At 38.2% G+C, this 19,665-nt stretch overlaps 1 protein-coding gene across 2 annotated transcripts in view; it reads left to right on the top strand.

Moving 5' to 3' along the window:
* Positions 1-19,665, top strand: part of LOC130596793 (connector enhancer of kinase suppressor of ras 2-like) — a 187,442-nt gene that overhangs the window by 68,025 nt on the left and 99,752 nt on the right. For both annotated transcript variants that reach the window (XM_057404747.1, XM_057404746.1), the window contains exons 3-4: positions 15,713-15,915; positions 17,228-17,315. In XM_057404747.1, coding sequence (XP_057260730.1) covers positions 15,713-15,915; positions 17,228-17,315 — 291 coding nt within the window. The remainder of the gene's footprint in view (positions 1-15,712; positions 15,916-17,227; positions 17,316-19,665) is intronic.

Raw genomic sequence — 19,665 nt, 5'->3', positions numbered from 1 at the left:
CAGGATGTTGAAGGAATATAAGTAAGTTTGTACAAACAGTTCACAGTAGCCTAAAGTGCTTGTGGTCACAGGTGTTTAACACTCATGCGTAATAGTTTTGTCTTACTGGTAAGAAGTTAGAAATTCAGGGTCTGCCTAAGCTGCTATGCTGAAAAAGGAGAACCTTGAATGCAATTACATGTTATTTGTTGGAACTATCAGGTGCAAATGAAGTTCTTCCGTTGTGAACTCACGCAGTGTTCCCTTACCAGACATAAAGGCAGCTGTGTGAGGTGATACAGTAGAGAACAAAGTAGAAGGTAATTTTTCTTGATGTCTTCTCAGTTTTCTCGTCAAACACCACTACCTCTACACTACTTGTTCCATAGCAGCACATGGTTTTCAAGACTAGAATTTGCACAGTGAGAATGTTTAGTAATCTAACAGTACTATCGATGTTTGTATCAATGTTTACTAAGTAAAATTTTCAGAGGTACCAAAGCACAGGATTGTTTTGAAAGGAATTTAGATCCTAAGTGACCTGTGAATTTGTGTTTTGTGTGTTCAGTTAGGCTGGGGCTCTTTTGAAAACTCTATCCTATGTGAATTTGTCATTCTTGTCCAGCAACAGTGCCTCAGCAGTCAGGCCACAACCTCTGATGAAGGCACAGGACCCTCTGGTTATGTGATGTCTGCATATCAAGCAGCCAAACACAGATGGAAATGGTCCTGTCCAGGTATTCCAAAGTGTGTGTGATCTGTTCTCATAAGATGAGGCGTATGTAGTGGAAATAGAAGGATGGAGGTTGGCTGCATTTTACTCAAATTTCAGCTCTCTTCATAGAGCCCAAAAGTGGACTGCAGTTCAGGTGAATGCCAGTAGACCACATCTAATTATTTTCTACGAGTAATGCATTCAGTCTTTGTGGTATTAGGCTATCAAACTTCAGATAAATTACTTCAGGCTGTATTTCTGTATTTTTCCTACTTAAGGCTGGGTTTAAGTTTAGAAGAAGGAGAACCATGTTCTATTCAAAGTAGTAAGTCTGTTCCAAAGCTTGTAATTTTCTTGTGAAATGCATGTTTTAAGTAGCAGTGAGAATGAGGATCCTAACCCATTGCTGGCTAGGCTGGTGAGTAGGCAACTACAGGCTTCTGCATGCTTCTGAAAATTAATGTACTTATTCCCATTTATAAATTTATAATACTATATCTATCAATATATAGTAATGGATTACTATAATCTGTAACAATCCATTACTGTATCTTGTGTCTGGGTAAAACCAGTGGTATTCTATCATATTGTGAGCTACTGTCACTTGCTGGTAGAGAACAGTGCATAATATGTACAATTAGATTGCATTGCTGCTTATTAGGTCAGCATAGAAGGAGAAATTAGTGCAAATGAGTAGGTGCCATAATGATATGGCCCCAAAACCCACGCATGTCCGATGCTGTAGATGAGGGCAGGAGAGAAAATACTGGCTGAAATCCAATCCAAATGGTGTTGGTATATATTGTAGTTGGTGTATATTCTACCCCTGGTTTAGGGGGTGTTAATGGTGCATTCATTTCTGACATTATTTGGATTCTTTTGAGGTTTACATCTGGAAGACAAGGGTTTTGTTTGTAATTTCAGCCCATCTGGATGTTCGGTTTCCTCAAGGCTGATGATAATGATCACAATTGCTTCTAGGGATAAAGGAACGGACATTTTCCCTGCACAGTGAAAAGTAAAACCTGCATGGTAACATTCTATTTTGTTTCAGAAGCAGCTGTCGTAACATTGCATGTTACAGTGTTGAGTGAATGCTTATTGCTTCTTTGGCTTTGATTTCTGCCTGTTTCAGAAAGCATCCTTTATTGCCTATTAGTCTAGTTTGCCAAAACCAGCAAAAAGCAGGAAGGCTTTGTTTTCTTAACCTTGTTCCCCTGCTGCCTTTCTCCAACACTCTGCATTGCTCTGTGTAAGCTCTCTTGTATCCCAAGACTGGGCAAAACTGGACACTTGACTTATCTGCAGCAATGTGGAGATACCCTGCAGTCTCCTTAGGGCACTTACCTAGCCTTTGTGGGCTAATTAGAATTGACATATCCAATTAATTCATATGAATTCTTGCTTTTGCTAGAATTTCAATGTGAAGTGGATGGCATAGCCTGCTAGTGACACGTGAATAAATTTTCCAATGGAAGACTCACATTTTCTTTTCTATCTTTTTCTTTCTACACTAAAGGAATTAAAAAGAACGATGCTTGTAATGTTTGTGTCCTGTGTCATCTCGCACCTCTTGATAAAGCATGGTGCCAGCTGTCTACACTGCTTTTGATAACATTACGATGTACTTGATTAAAGCCTTCCACAAAAAGGAATCTTGTGAGAGGTTCTTATCAATGCTACCACAAACATTAATCTCCGAGATAAAATAGTGCTTTGCACTTTTCCTTTTCCATTGCTGGACAATATTTGTGGGGGACTTTGAGGTAAGAATGCACTTACATTTTCACACAGCCTTGAAGAAAGCAGGTATTTAATGTTTTGCAAGACTATGAGCACAGGAATGACAGCCAACCACTCGTGAGTTGACCACTGTGGAGGGAGAAAGCTCTAAGTTGTAAGTGTGAGGCTTGGTGCAAGTCAGGTTAAACCTTTTAGATCACTCTGGTCTTAAAATGACATTTATTATGTTATAAAACTAGTAGCAGTGCTGTCATACAAAAACGCTTGCACAAAATACTCAGCTGTCATAGCCTCTTACTTTAAGAGTCCCTGCTTTTATACATAATGCCATAGGCCACAGAATATAATGTCTCTAGCAAATGTGCTTTTCAGATAACAGTATTGCATTAAGTGGTGCTTAGCACTGAGCAACTGCGTCTTCCTTTTGTGTCAAAGTGGGCATTGCTTTGGCATTTCTTAGCTCTGTATAGCCAAAATGCCTGGATTCATGCAAATATATAAATCAAAATTCCATCTAGAGAAAACGATATGAAAAGTGGCTTAGATAACTGAATCTTGACCAAGAGAGCAAGTAAAGTGAGTACCCTTGTTTTGAGAACTGTGGAAATGTCTCTGGTTTGGGACAGTGCAGAAACACTGGCCAAGTTTATACATCGAGTCAGACTTGTTTTGAGATTTGTCTGGGGACTACATTTAAGATTGGGGTGGGTTTGGGTTTTGTTTTAGTTTTGGCAGATGCATCAAATTTTGGAACTGGTGCCACTTCAGTGGTTGAATATAGTGCGGGTCTGGCTGTAGGAATTCATCATTCTGCTGCTCTTTATTGGCTGGCATAAAACATAATTACTGGTTGTTAATGCAAATCCATGTTAATTTACTGTGTTGAGACATCCACGTGTGCACTGACTTGTAAAAACCAAGTCTCATGTCAGTGGCTTAGACAGTCTTTATCCTTGTTTAATTTCTTCATGCACAAGAAGGGGAAAGCTAGCAGGAGCAAAGAAGTGCTGTTTCAGTACTGGTAACTTTTCAGTTCTATGTTCCGGTGTCTTGCATGCTATACATACTTTATTATAGATGTATTCTTATAGTAAATAATTTTACTGCTGAAACAATTTCACTGATGACTTCATATCATTGCTACAAGAAACATGGTTGGAAGTGGTTGGCCTGTTCTCATCATGAGGTTTTGGAAAGTTAGTGCTCCATTCTTTGTAAAGCCTAAAAACACAGATCTTGCAAGGTGTGCTGTAGTTTCACAAGATTGCCACTAAACCACCATCCTTTTGTACAAGAGATAAGTTTTAAGTTCAGGAATCTTGGTGGTACCTCTTCCATTCTTATCTTTTATTGCAAACACAAATAGTACTTCAAGCAGTGTAGACGGAAGGAAGACATTGTTTTTCTGAAATCAGGACTTGTAGCAAGGAGGGCTTTTGTGCTTTCTGTCAGAAACCAGCATATGGTTTTGGTGTATTGGTAGATAACAGCACTAACTTGGATACTGTTGCATTAAACAATATATAATTTAAATCCATTAGCCAGCTGAAATTGATAATTTTGACTTGGCATGCTTCGTTAAAAGCCATTACCAAAGCTTTTTCAATTCCCATATATATTTGGGTGTGAGACCCATCCAAATATGAGTGATTCTGAATGCAGAGAGGAGGGGCTTTGTCACTGTGCTGCCCGTGTCTGCCCCAGCTCACCCCTGCAGCATGTCCAAGAAGTTTTGGGTGTTTCAGCCAGTCTCATCCAGGGGTGTATCCTACACCAGTGACTTGCTGGGAGAAAATGCACTTGGTCCTTGCGAAGAGGCATGAGCCATATGGTCAATGACAGGTGCCTGTAGCCTCTGTGGCCAGCTATGAGGTGGCTTTCCCTGGCTTCCAGAGCTTGTGCCATCAGCCTTAGTGTGCAGGTTACATGGAGGCAAGTGAGGAAGGAGATGTGGGTAATTAGCAAAACAGATGATTGAAAATCAGGCCTGTTCAGTACCTCACTGAACAGTTTGTTATTCCTTACACTGTGATTTTAAATACCTGTGCATGACTCCTGATTTGCTAGCATTGCAGTAACATGCTTGTGGTGTGCCAGCACTGAACACCTTAGAATTAGAGCAATGAAAGCAGTGAAAGACAGTTCATTGACTGGATCCAGTTAATGGAATAATAATTCAGGCCTAGATAATTACATTAAATGTAGGGTGAAGGTATATTAAATTAATAGTACAGGGTTCTATTTTTGGAACAAAAAGGAAGAATAATGCACGGTATTGCAGGAAGAGATTCACCATAAAATGAATAAAGTATTATTCCACTAACTTAAAAATTATTATTTTTTTAATTACCCAAAAGCTCAGTGATGCACAGAAATTGTTCTGGTTTGTTCATGTGTTCAGTGTTTTAAACCCCAAAGAAATTGTTGTCTCTGTAATGGTCCATGTGAAACGCATTGGTAATTCTTAATCTTGTAATGAAAATAACTGCACTACTATGTAGACAGTATTTTAAATAATCAGGCATAAACGTTATTATGAACTTTAAAAATTAGCCTTCTTTTTCCCAAGGCTGTAGATCGTTTGTCACCGTCAAGGATCGCATTTTATGTGTTACTTGTGTTTCATTTGCAAAAGCTTCTTTCTCCTGCAGAAAGCACTAGTTAATATTTTCTTCAGGATCATGCACTCAATGATGCAATGATGCAATGCACGTTACATTGCACTGGTAGCACGCGCTATACCACAGCAGTTCTCTGTGCAAAGGCAATGCTGGGAGTGTGTCAGTGTAAGTCAGGAATGACGACTTTTGCCCTACGAAGAATCGCTTTCCTCATTTACAAGGAGCAGTTTCTGTCATAAATTCCCAGTAAGTTATTTTTCACAGCGCTCTGTGTTACAATAGCAATTGCTATAAGCTGCCTGAATTCCTGAGTAATTATCTATGATCAGTTATTGTTACAGATAGTCAAATGCATGCAAATATATATATGTATGCACATGAATATTCACGTAATTGTTGACAAGTGTGAGCTGCTTGAGCAGCCTTCAGCAAATTCATGATAAAAATAAATGTACTTTTTTCACATTCTCATTAATGCCCATTCAGAAGAATCTGGTTGCTAATTTAATTTCTGTATGCTTCCCTCTGAATTTTTATGAATATATGTAACATATTTTTCCTTAACGAATACAATTTTCACATGGAACTACCAATCCTGCAAGAACCTAAGCTAAATATCTGACCTAAGTGAAACAAATGGTCAGTGTTGATGTTTTATTTCCAGAAGACAAGCCCATAATTTATTCCCTGAATTATTCATTCACTGCTGTTTAAAAGTCTAATTTTCTCTTAAGTACAGAACCTCTTATTCTCCATAATCTTGCATTTCTGCCTCATCATTCATTTTAAGAGGCACTTAAAAAATTGAGAAAATGAGACTTCCTACAAGGAAATGGCTGGTTTTCACACACAACTAGGATTATTATGAAATAAATAGCAAAGTTTAATTGGTCACAAGGTTTTAGTAACAAATAACAAAGGTTTGTAGTTATTGAACAGTGTACTACTACACACACGTATGACTTCATTAGATCTTGCTGAGAATGCAGCACGTGAATAAAGATCAGAGTACTGGAAAGGTGTAGTAAAAGCTTAAGACATTTTGTCCTTGCAAAAGGCCAGTGGAGTTCCCTGGATTAGCAACAAGAAATTTAAAGAAGAATTTGGGTGTAATTTCAGTATTTCTGAGAGACTTAAGTGCTGGCGGTTGCATGCAGCATGGAAAACAGCAATTGGAGACATGGGAACCACTAATGCAGGCGATATTTGGTCATCAGTTTTAAAGTTGGCAGAACATCTTCTAATATGTTTTTGGAGGTAATATCTTCTAGTCATCCTTTGGTCTTGTTTATTTATCATGGTATCCCCAGTCAGTATATTCTGCATAGCTTGTTTTCATACACATACGGGAAGAGGTCAAGCCATCACAGATGTCTGGCTTACGTATGTTTTTTAACTGAATCCATATACGGATCAGTCCTTACTTAATACTGAAATAAAGTGATTGGAAACAATTTCTCTTGTGATGAAGAAGCCACAAAATAGACTGACTTCCCCCATCCTCCTGGGTCTTGTTTCTGTGCATGTCAGAAAAGAAACGCTGCCACAGATTTATTTTCTTACTGATACTTTTCCTGAGAGTTGACATTGAAGCTCCTGAACATGCACACGTGTAAGTTTGACAGAGGACAAATGATATATGGATGGTGTGATACATTCACCATTTTATGTCAGTATGCTTACGAGAAGGTTTCATTATCCCATGCTGATGTAATATTAAGCTTTTGCTCAAAAATGTAAGAGAAGATGAAATGCATTTTGAACTGGAGACATTTTTTCAAATGCAAATTGACTTCCAGGGAGTTTAGACCTAAACTCTTTGTGAAGACAGAGTTGAGCAAAAGATGTGCATTAGAAGTACAGGGGGAGAGCAGTTAGGAACAGCTCAGAGGGATGCTGCTGAAGTTCCATCAAGAAGTAGTTGAAAGCATTCTCTTTCAGATAAACTGAAGTATTGTTTAAAGCAAAGGTTAGGATCAGTCTGATTAGGATTAGCCTGACAGAAATACTTGTATATTCTATTTGTTTAACATTGTAGGACATTTTAAAATCCCTGTGCTGTTTTTAATGAATTTAATTTTCTCCTATCTTTTTATGTTTTAGATACTTGTACCATAGTGATATGTTCTTGCTCTCTCTCCAGAGATAGATATGTATACATACATAAGCAAAAACATTAAGATGTTCCAGTTTATTCAAGCTTACCTAATTAGAGTATTTGGATATTACACAATTTAAGTCACGTTGACTTCATTAGGATTAAACAGACCAAGAAGGGCTTTACACAGCTTGTTCAGAGATCTGTAGCAAGAGCTACAGTGTAAAAGCTACTTGGAAAATGTTTAGTCAGGAGATACAAACACTGGTTAATTCTTGATCATCTTGACTATTTCGTAACAGAAACCAGTATACAGTGCAGATTTAGCCTGGGTCAAGCCCTGTCATAATCAGTGACTCTTCTGAGATCCATTAACAACAAACCTGCATGCTGTGTCTGAGTCTTCTCTTGATCCTCTTTTATGCATAGTCCCTTCAAGGTTCAGTCTCTCCATGTATTCTTCATGTTTTCAGAGAGGAATCTGCAGGGATATAACCTCACCTTCTGCTTTTCTCTAACTCTGTTCCTCTTACCAACTGTCCAGTCATTTGACTCTTTAACGCTTAAGCATAAACTTAATGATTGATTTAAATACCATATTCTGGAAAAACCTGTTTCAGAGGCTAGTCTACAGTCTTTTTGAGTCCAATTGTTAAAGGAAAGACTCTCATGTCTTTCTAATTCTTACCTGAAATCAGAAACACGTGGCTTTTTCAATAAAATACTTTTCAAGGCACCTTAATTGTGCTTGATGACATATATGTCAATTACAATGGAAATGCTAAAGCTTCTTCTGGAAGTAAAAGATATAATGCAGGTGCTGATTTTTTAAAGAAGGTTAAAACATCTAATCTTAACACTGTATCTACTTAATGTGTCTATTTACAAGATAATAGGAAGGCCTAGGAAGTGCTTAGAAGCACTGCGACAAGTTCCAAATTATAGACTCGGGAGACAAGAACACGTTGTGACACAATTTGCTTCTGGAAGGTGGGATAATTATAATGGAAGGGAGCCCAAGGGGGAGGAAAGCTGCACGTAGGAAAGACTCGAGGTGTGTCAGATAATACACTCTAATTTGTATTATGATGTTGTATATTTGCATAGTATTACCATAGTTATTAATAAATTGCAGACTTTCATTTTTAAGAAATCTCACTGTGTTCTGTGTATATAAACTCGGTTATAATACTGCAGTTTAACTGTTTTAATAAAGTGATAAGCAAATGTTATTAAAGGTAGTGAGAGGGATGGTTTTTATTACGTAGCATTTCTAATTTACTGATTTAGAACAAGAAGAGCTTTTAAAGTAAAAACTGAAACAAATTTGGGCACTGTTGTGCTTGAACTGCAGTCCCCAGCCATTAGGATGAAATGTATTATCTTCATACACTTGTAGTTTGCAGAACAACAGGGGCTAGGATTTTATGTATCTTTAAAATCTCATCAATTATTGAGTATTTCAGCTTAAGTAGCACATATACAGAAAAGCCTTCTATTTTTTAACTTTCCCTAAGGCAGAGCAAAGCAAGTTTATTTAGTAAATAAGGCTTCTCTTGTCATTTGAGAAATTCATCTTTGTTAATATCAAACCAGGTATAATTCTGAGTGTTAATATACAGTACAGCATCTTGTTGCTATAAAGTAACTGGAATGACCATTACAGTAGTAATTCCACTGGATGGTTACTACAGACAGATAAGTTAAACTGCACAGAAGTGGGGATTTGTGATAAGACACAGGGAGATTGTCACATCATCAGGGTTCATTTACCTGTCATTCAGAGGCCCCATTCCTCTGCTCACAGAGTAGGTGGTTACGATGAACATGACCCTGTTAAAACCCTACTGTGCAGTGACAAAGCCTGACACTGTATGAACTACATCTGACATGGGGTTTCCTTAATAAAACTTACTCCATTTCTTTGATTTGATACCAAAGTAGATATTTTAGCACTTTATCTGAAGTCTGTAATACTTAAAGTGGGTCATATTCTGCGGAACCAAGGTTTAACACACACTTTTGACTTAGTATTTTCAAATGTACGCTAAAATGTGTTTCCTTGTTCAGGTAATTTCAAACCAAGGACCTTTGTGATTTACATGAAAAATTCAATTTACCTCCTTCAAATTGATAGTCATATAAAAGATATTCCACTTGGGAATTCTTTTTAGAGCGGGAGATGACACACCTGATGGAAATGCGCTGCCTCACAAACTTTGACTTCGTACTGTTCTCAGAATTTCGGGTTCAAGTTGTATCATGGAAATATCACCACAAAATTTTAACTGATCTGCCTGATGAAATCACAGAAATGGTCAGAGACAAGAATAAGGTTTCTGCTGTGTTTGCCGTCAGGCTCTTAGCCTTACAAACATACCTCCAGGGAGGAAAATGAAGACAGAAAATGTGTTCTGATTGTTTTCATTCTATTTATGTGTCAGAGCTATTTAGGCTAAAATCGCAGTGTATGATTATTTTACGTTTTTGCTTTTATTAAACAGGCTGTTTGCCTGGTTTTATTCAGTCAGTGCTAAATGACTACATGCTATCACAAGCACCATAACTTTCCTTGCGAAGATACGACCTTTGCAGGAGCAGCATACACAGCAAGGCAGACAGCAGGGAGTTGTGGGATCCCATCTGGCATGTCACGTTTTCCCAAAGGAGATTCTAAAAGCCCAGAGCTGCCTTGGGGAATTCTGTTTCCTTGTCATCTCAGAGCCCTGTGCTCGACCATGCCCCCTAAGGAGACTGGTGGGAGAGGTCTTGTGCTGTCATGCCAGGGCTGTGAGCGCACGTCCCTGGGACCAGGAGGGCTGAGAGGCAAGCAGGGACCGACCGGGCCTGCTTTCCTGGCAGAGCAGGGGCAGAGCATCCCTGGAGAGCTGCATCTGATGTAGGAAGTCCACAGTAACTTAAAGTCAATTTGTGCATAATCTGAGAACAGGTTGAAGACCACTGTGTAGTGGGGGAGATGTTCCTGAAGATGGAGCTTTTAAATTAACCTCCTAATCCTGCTCATTGCGCAGTGGTGCTGGCCCTCAGGAAGAGGGCATGGCAGCATCTTTCTCTGGCAGTTCACAGATACATCTAGGTTCTAGCAATCAGGAAGGTGAGGCCTGAGGAAGAGTGGAGTGTGCCATGAGTCCAGATGTGCTGCTTTCAGGGTGGGCTGGTGTGGGAGCAGCCAGCTGTGCTAAGCACGGCTGTGTGCTGAGGCAGGCTGATGATGAGGGGCAAAGGCAGAGCTGCTGCATGGGTTTGTTAATGGTCCTGAGCTCACATTTGACACAGAGACCTGCAGTGGTGGCTACCACAGTTGGACTGGGCTCATAAACTGTGGGGATTCCTTAGGCTTGTGCATGGAACACAAAAATGGGAGTGTAGCACAATATTTAGGTTGTCGTATTTTAAATGCCTTAACATGGTGAATTTAATATAAGATGTTTGAGATTCTGTCAGGGCTGTTTCCTTTAATCTCCTCAGTCAGATCTTGGCTCTGCACTTCCATTTCTCTGAACCTTACAATTCAGTGAAAATGGGAACACTCACAAAATATCACCTACAGAAAAAGCAGTGTATACATCCATGTGTTTATATGCATTTATTCAGAAATTACATTGACTACTTACATGAATGGCAGCATCAAGAAAAATTACTATAATTAAAAATAACTCTGGTTTTGAGGTAGGTTAAAGTCATCACTTATTCAATATAAATTATCTAGCTAAAATTATATCCTCTGCCAGGTAAATTTTGATGTGCACACGTTTCTTCTCTGTGACACATTACAGCAAAGCAATTTCATTATATTAGTACTTTAAAGTATATCATGCTGCGGTGGGGTGTCCACAGAAGAAATAAACTCCTCTTATATTGAAGGTATTTCCTGCTCTGCTATTCAGGTGTTTACAAAAAATTTGATTAGTACTTACCCTTTTTTTCCCCCATTGTACTTGTTATTTTTTATTTCAGTGTTTGCTACAATAATTTGGACTATTTTATCTTAGTGGCTAAAATTTTATTCACATAAACTACTCATTTGTGATGTTATTACACACCTGCTGTAAGATATGAGAACACCCTATGCTATAGCTGAAGACTTTTCCTCATTCCACCTCTTTGAGTATGTACAAACCACAGGTATTGTATGGTCAGATGGATAAAAGGTTTTCCCAGTTTTCCCACTGTCTTCTAAAAACAGAACTTCAAACCAGAATGTATGTACAAAGCAGGACTTGCAATATAGACACAGAGCAGCAGGGTTCGTGTCACACTGCATTTAGCTATTTATTTCTGCAGTTTGGATTTATGCAAAAAGGAAGAAATATGTGTTTGGAGACAGATTCCCTGGTTTTCAATTTCCAGTATGCATTTTTAACTATATGGAATATTCAATAACTTATTTTTTACATCATCCCTTACACTCCATCAGCACTTTGACCAGCTGAATAAGCCCTGGAGCAACCTGCCTTGTCTCTTCCCTCTTTCCACCCTACAATAACCTGAGTCACTAGAAACACTGGAACAGGCATCTCCAACCAAACAGGAGAAGGGAGCTGGGGAGATGGCAGGAATCCTCACTGGCAGTCATTACAGAATGAGATTGCTAACACTGAAAACTGTGTTTTCCAGACAGCAAGCAGACTTACCCTTAAACACAAATCAATTGTACATCTCATTAGCAAGTGTCATTTTCAGCACAGCTTCATCTTGGCATTATCACTAATGATATTCTTCCATAATAAACTTGTCTGGCTTTCATCTCATTTGCATTTCATTTCTACCTCTTGAAATCCTTCTTTTCAACTTCTGTTATTGTACAGGGCATTAGGTATTCCTGAGCTCTAACCTAAAATACACTACTGCATCAATCTGAACAAATCAGATAACCTCTAGGTAACTTCCTTTATTTAATGTGAAGGTAATAATGCTATAGTATATTACACTCAGTGAATATACAGAATCTCTCATTGTTTGAACAGTGCTTTTATGTGAAGAAGCTTGAGTAAACATTTAGTAGATTTACCAATTTACAGTCAAGTCTTCCTGTGCTCAAGATGTCATTACTTTGGCCCTGGCCTCCCAGTTACCCTTTCTGCAGTGCGCCTGTCAGGCCTGCTTGACTGAAATGGAGTGTGGTTGACTTCAGTCCACTTTCTGTTCTCACTAAACAGTTTATAATTCAGATTTAGTAATAATTTGACAATTTGTATGACTGTGTAGTTCTGGACAGGCAGTGTTTGGGGTCACTTTTAATAGTCTGTATTAATTCTCTAAACCTGTATGTCCATTTCCACAGATCAAGTAAAGAAAAATTGGTAAAAATGACTGTGCAACAGGGAATGGATTAAAACTTGCTTGGCTCTTTTTTTCCCTGCTCTTGGTATGAAAAATTATCCTGTCTATGCTAATGGCACCCCCTTGTCCCTTTTAGAGGCTTTTCCCTTTTTTTTTTTTTCTTTCTTTTAAAACCAGAAATTATATCTAGGATAGGATAGGAAGAAAGAAATCACCTGCCAGGAGGAAGAATTTTACCAGCTCAGAAGCATCATTTCTGTGGTGCATCTCACAATAATAGCACATATTTAGCACAGCAAGAGCAGAATATATGGCTGTGAAACTGAAGGCTGGTACAGTAGCTGGGATAATGAGTTAGTCTAGCAGGTTTGAGACTATCTCAGTCATCACCATGCAGATGAGATGCCTACAGGAACTGGAAGTGATACTTGCAGTGTCACGTCTACAGAACAAGGCTACCCATCTACTTACTTGTTATCATAAACTGCATCTCTTCCAACTGTGTTTTCAGGTGCATTCCCAGAATCTGAATCATTGCAGTTCACATCTGTGTGTGCACCCGCTTGCCTGCTCTTTTCTGCTCCGGAACAATCTCTTTTATATCAAGGCATCCTGGTTGCTGATGAGGGAAGGTGCATATGGAGAGAGAAACATGCAGCTGACACGAGGTTGGCTGGGTGCTGAGAGTCAGGATGAGGTGCTCAGAGGTGCTACTTTTGAGGATTATTTCTGACTTTTTCCCATTTTATAATTAATTATGGTAGTTTCATTTTAAAATGATGATCTTGGATTTAAGGCAAGCTTAAATGTAGAGCAATATAATTCTTGTCTTCTACAGAGATACTGATTCACTGTAATTTTTTGTAATATTTTTATCTTTTCCCCTTTACTGTGGCTTGTGAAGTCTCAGCTAAACCACTCACTTGCATCAGCACTTCTACTGTGAGGAACAATTTCCTTTCATCTTCTGATTATCTTTATGAACATACTTTGTCTGCGCTTTGCTATATTTTGAATTTGATGCTCACAGTAATTGAGGTTGCCATTGGCATGTAATTAATAAAGATAAAACAACGAACTTACTCGTTCACTAGGTGGATTTCCTCAAATGCTTTTTCTGTTCAATTCTGCATATTTACTAATGACTTGAGAAGATCGCTCCAGTTGCTTACTACTTGGTAGCATCTAGCATACTTTCTGGCTTTTATAGCTTCACTGGCCAATCTGTTTCCCTTTCAGCTTAGCTTTTCTTGGCAGTAAACTGAGAGGTTTCCAGAGCTTTTGTGCAATAGTGAATTACTGGGGAAATATTTTCTGCTTGCTTCCACAGGGATAAGCAAAGCTGGACGTGGAAATAAAACCAGGAGGATCTGGTTTAGCATCTTTGTAACATCTTGTTGAGTGTGCAAATTCAAACTCTTTCTGAGGGGAAACCAAGCACTGTCTAGTTGGTTGCTAGTCAGTAAAGGCATCCTGATATGTCCATTTAGTCATCATCTTGGCACAAGGAGAAGCTGAGAGAAAAATAGGGCAGGGGAAGGAATTCCTTCAGTGCCTTAATAAAATAAAGATTTGCTACAAATATAAAACAGATGGCATATTAATATCAAATACAGCTGGCTTTTTAACATTAAACTTTTGCAAAATAGAATGACTTGCTTTAGTGATGCTGACTAACTGCACAGTATTTGTTATGGAAAAAAGATGAAGAGCATTGTTCTCATCTGTAGCTAAACCATTGCAACTTCCGTTTATTTCACTGCTCAATCTTAAACTCAAATTCCAAACCTCATTGACTGTGATGCTTTAGGCATGATATGTATATAACAAATAAATTAATTCTGCCCCTACTATTTAAAACTATTTTAAAATCTGAATTCTTTGCAGAACTGACTCAGATAGCAAAGTGTCTCCATTCCTTGTAGGTTGCCCTCCAAGCTAGAGGCAGGGGCTTGATTTATTTTTCAGTGTGAGCTCTAAGCAGGAGAATGGCTGGCAGAGAAAGCATGGTCCTCAGGATGAGCTGTAAGTGGTCCAAACAACTTCACCCAGTGTTTGTGTTTTGTTTGACTTCCATCCAATTCCATTTCATAAGCTTGTTATTGGTCAATGCATTTTCTTTTTTTTGGTGTTGGAAATTACGATTGCCAGTAAAAATATCCATATTGGCATCCATCAGATTTTATGCTGTTTGCAGTTCTTAATTTTCTGTTTTGAGGAACAAGTTCAGGCAAGAAGAATGTGATATTCATGATGTAACATAAACAGAGTTGAAATTAATAGTGGGCAATCAAATCACAGTCTGAAAGTTGATTTTGTTTAAATGCTCATTAAATTCTTTCACATGCTACATCCTGGTGTGGGAGCAGGAAATCTGTGTTCAATTCAGTATGTTTCAGACTTTCTATGTGAACCTGACTGAATTATTTAATGTATTTGAGCTGAGATATCTTTGTGCTTGTTACCTGGGTCTAAGTGGGGAATTGGCTTGGTGATAAAAGGACAGAGACATAGATGAAGCAATGTTGGACAAAGGGAAAATGGACTTGTGTGTGGGAATCTTTACTTAGATAAAACACCCCAACCCTCCCCCAGTTCCCATCAGCACTGGAACAGTGGAAGAAGATCCATTAAGACGTATTAAATATGAAGACCCTGTCAGTGGCTGAAGTCTCTGAACACTAACAGCTGTTACAACATGCTTGATCTTTTCTCAGATTCTTCCCTGTGCAGTTACTGGACACAGGAGTACCATGTCTTTGTTCTGACCTGATTTGACTGTTCCCATCTTACGTTACCTATGGGACAGCTGCTCACCACCAATAGCAGGGTTCAGGAATTTTCCTGTAAAAGCATAAGTGAAAAGGAAGTTCTGCCAAGGCTAAGTCATTCCGACTTAGTGGAGACACTGACACAATCTGTGTGAGCAAGATCCAGTGCAGTGGGGCTGCTAACACTTGCTAAACTTGCTATACACCACATAGTCAGCTAACACTGAAGCATAGCAGGTAGGGATGACGTTCTGACTCATCCCCACTTTTTGAAAATGGGAAAGACCTTCAGACTCAGCATATAAGGATTCTTTTTGCCTTCCCCTTGGTGACATAGCTAGACCAATGGGTTTGCAGAAACCAGGCATCCATAAGTCCCCCAGCCTTTCAGCCAGTACCATTCAGAATGTTTAACTTCTTGGTTTATGTAGCTGACAATGCACTATTTCACTTCATTGTGTATCTTCTTCTTTCCCCTCAGAATTATGGTTTGGAGACTGAAAACCTGAGAACTCTGTCTCACAAGCTGAATGCCTCAGCCAAAAACCTTCAGAACTTTATAACGGGTAGAAGGAGGAGTGGCCACTATGATGGCAGGGCCTCCAGACGACTGCCAAATGATTTTCTTACCTCTGTAGTTGACCTGATTGGTGCTGCCAAGAACTTACTAGCCTGGCTGGACAGGTAATTTACTATTCCTTGATCCTTTATGCATAAGAATAATTCTTTGGGTTGTTTTGTGTTTGTTCTGTCTTTTTCTCTTGTACTCTTACATTCTAATATTAAAATGCCAGTTCTGGAATTCTAGTTCTAAATTTGTTTTGGCAAATTTCTCTAAAATAGGAGGGAAAAGTCTAGTACCCTTTTCTGTCAGGAGGGTGTTAAAGTTTTCTCTAGTTACTTTCAGTCTGATAGTATTTTATGTGAAATGAACTGTTTTGTCCTATTCCAAGTTGACATTTCACTGCCAGAAGAGGCAATGTCACAGGTAATTTCAGAAAGAAGGGCAAGGAAGAAAAGATTGTAGAGTTTGAGCTGTCCTTCAGCCATCAAAGGAGACACAAAAAAGCTGGAGTTGAGCAAATCAATTAAGAATATTCAAAATAAATTATAGTACATGCTTTGCCTGAAATTTAGCTTTACTTATTAGAGTTCTTATCAAGAGCAGGATTGATGTGTTAGATACAGTTGTGGTGCTAGTTCTCAACAATCAGTCATTTCCAAGTTCAGAATTTGGTGTACGTATCTCTCTGAATAAATGCAGTTAAAATTTTGATGGTGGAAAGACGGAAACCAAAGCACAAACTAGCATCAGAGCACTTATGTTTTGTTTCTCTTTCTTTAGAGTTGTAGCAACAAATAGTTTTATCTTGAATCTGAATGCTTTCAAGTGTATAAATGGCACCTTAGAAATCACAGTGAGGGTGAATCACCTTCCTTTCCAGGATTTGTATAATCCTGGTGACATTTTTCTAACCTAATGCCAGCAGTCATATTCTCTTGGGCTATCACCTTGTCAGTTCTTATGAATTCAAATGGGGCCAGATTCAGCTAGAATCTGCAAAGCCTGAAGAAAATCCGAGGGTGCAGGGAGCTGTTAGTGACTAAGCAAGCATTACTTTGCTGTCTTAATTAAGGTGCTAACTGCTGCTGAAGAGTGGTGTCATATTGGAAAAGCTGTCTTTGTAATAAGCTGCACAAAGGAAATCTGGACTATTGACAATTTTTAGGACGTTCCTATTTCCACTTGCCACAAGAACTATAACTTCCGATATTCTGGCCAGAATCCAGTTTACAGCCTTCCTGCCTACCTTGTTTCTTGTTTCAAAGATATATTTTAGAAAAATTGTGTAACTTGCTACTGGAAATTGTTATGATTAGGTATTTCATATTTCTGTGATGTAGAATTGATCTCTATATTACGTGTTTCTGCTTATTTGGTGAACACGAGGAGTCATTGTGAAGTCTGTACTAACCTACCCTTCCTTTCTGACAGGTCTCCATTTGTCAGTGTGACAGAATACTCACTGCTGAAAAACAACATTGTTCAACTGTGCCTGGAACTTACAACCATTGTGCAACAGGTAGGAGTGATTATCTTCCTATCTGAGTCCTCCTCATTCTGATGCTTAAAAATTGCAGTAGTAAAAACATTGTTAAGCTTTCACTTCATCAGAAAAATTGTTTTAGCTTTACCTCTCTTTCTCTGGGAGTGCTGGGAAGGTTTCATGTCAGGTTATCTGCCACCATGCAAGTGTTAAAAAAAAGAACAAAGCTGCAGTGGGAAACAGCATAACTACTGCTAACAGTTTATTACAGGTTAAAATATGAATGATCAAAATTCTTTCAGGGCAAGTTCTTAGAATACATACAAATAAATGTGTTTGTACTGTGGCTTGCTCAATTAAAGGAGACCCAGTTACCTGAAAGTTGTTTAGTGATTAACATGAAATATTCATAACACTGAGCAAACCAAATATGGAACAGATAATGGTAGTAGTGTTATCATCACTAATGTTCATTAATTAATTGTAATACAGTACTGTCCACAGGTACACAAAATAAATTTATCTGGTCTGTGGTACTACGCAATATACAAATAATAATAGCCTCTAACAGTGCCTGCCCCTGAAGTAAGATAAGAGGTGACACACAGGTACAGAAACACTAAGTGGAAGCTGGTTTTACAAATATTTACAGTGAGCTTCTCCTCTTGTGAGTAGATGAAAGCACTGATGAGAAAAAGCAGTGTTACTGCAAGATGTGGAGAGGTTAAAGAACAGGCAGGGCTGTCTTGTAATGAACCAAAAGAGAAAGATGAAAGTGGTGTAGGAAGGAAAACAAGAAAAAAGCTTAAAGCTGTAGTTTCATAAGCACTGTCTAAACGACTGGCCAGTTAAATGGCCCTGCCTCCAACACAACAATTAAGTATGGAGTAGCTGCTTTCTGCAAACTCTTCTTTCTTTTCCTCCTCTTCAATTTCATTTTAATTCTTGGAAAAAAGAATTAAGGTTGATAAGTATCAGTCTTTGTATTTTCCACTATTATCCTTAATTTATAATATTCAGCTTTATTCCTGTTAGAAATTTTGCCCTTTATGCGTTTTTACAGTGCAAAACAAAGATCCTTTTTCTGTTTTCTTGGTTTAAAAATTCCTATGTAGGCATTTAATTATTGATGTATCTTTATTAAGCTTTCTCTTACAAGGTGTTTATAGCACTAGGCTATTTTTGATTTACAGACTAAGCAAAATGAACTTCTCTACAGTATAAAAAGTTTGGATTCTGATTCTGCCCTTCAGCTGATATTGCACTTTGTGTGTTTGATTTTTCCCTGTGGTCTAGGTGAGAACAATATACTTTTGAATTGCTGTTTCCCTTTCTGTCATTCATTTTGCTGGTTTTGGCGGATGAAATTCAGTTCTGCTTTGCCAGCAATAGTTTCGTAGTTTGGTTCTTTTTTTAATTCCGAGTCTTCAGCACCACTCCCAAAGCTGTCCTCCTTTTGACAGCATAAAAACAATCTATCTTTTAGCATGAACTCCAAGACATTCCAAGATGAGAAATGTTTAATTAGTTCTTCAGGTCTGTTAAAAATCAAGTTTTGTCTTTTTCTTATTGTCAGGTCTGGGTTGTTTGATAGTCATCTATTGAGTCCTTTTTACAGTAGACTAAATTTAGCAACCAGAAAGAGTAATAAAAACCAAGATCATTACTAGGGAGAATGTTCTGATGTTACTAAATCTGAGGAAAATTGATCTTAATGTGTGAAAGCAGAAATGTTTCACCTAACCCAGAATTTCAGTCTTAACTATAGGCTAAAATATGAATTGAAAGGTGGAACTAATAGAAACCTGGATTTCAGATCCTTTCAGGTACTCTTTGTTTCATGAACAATGTATATTTTAGGTGTCTAATTTAGTCAGTGTGAAAGTAGCAGACAGGGCTATGCATTTGGCACATTGTGGAATGCCTTCAACCTGATGATTTATTTTGTGCAAAATTAACACACTTTTGTGGTTAACTTATAGCTGCCACTCAGGGTGAACTTCCTTCTGAATAGGGGGCATTGGTGCATAACCTTAGTTTAGTACAGACACTGCGTGTGAAGCTTCTTGCTGGGATGTACTGTATGTATCTGAGTGACATACTCTTAGCTCTAATCAGGAAGTAGGTTTTTAGCTTTTATGTCATGTTTTTTCTCTGTATGACTGTGAAGATGACATCTTCATTCGAAATTTAAACTAAACATGAACTGCAATGCTGGATATCATTATTTACACACCACATAAATGCTATGATGAGTAAGCATTCACTTGTTTATTTGTAAACAGTATTTTTTCATACTGGTTATGAGAATGCTGATCTTTAGCTTTAGAGGAGTTTTACACCTCTCCATTTATGCTTGGGATTGTACTTTACTCAGTTTTCTTAT

Source organism: Pezoporus wallicus, unplaced genomic scaffold, assembly GCF_028554395.1.
Source record: "Pezoporus wallicus isolate ANWC-B61680 ecotype Strahan unplaced genomic scaffold, APGP_CSIRO_Pwel_v1 contig_5104, whole genome shotgun sequence".
NCBI classification, from domain to species: domain Eukaryota; kingdom Metazoa; phylum Chordata; class Aves; order Psittaciformes; family Psittacidae; genus Pezoporus; species Pezoporus wallicus.
The sequence above is the reverse complement of the archived record's forward strand: the minus strand, read 5'-3'. Positions and strand labels throughout refer to the sequence as shown.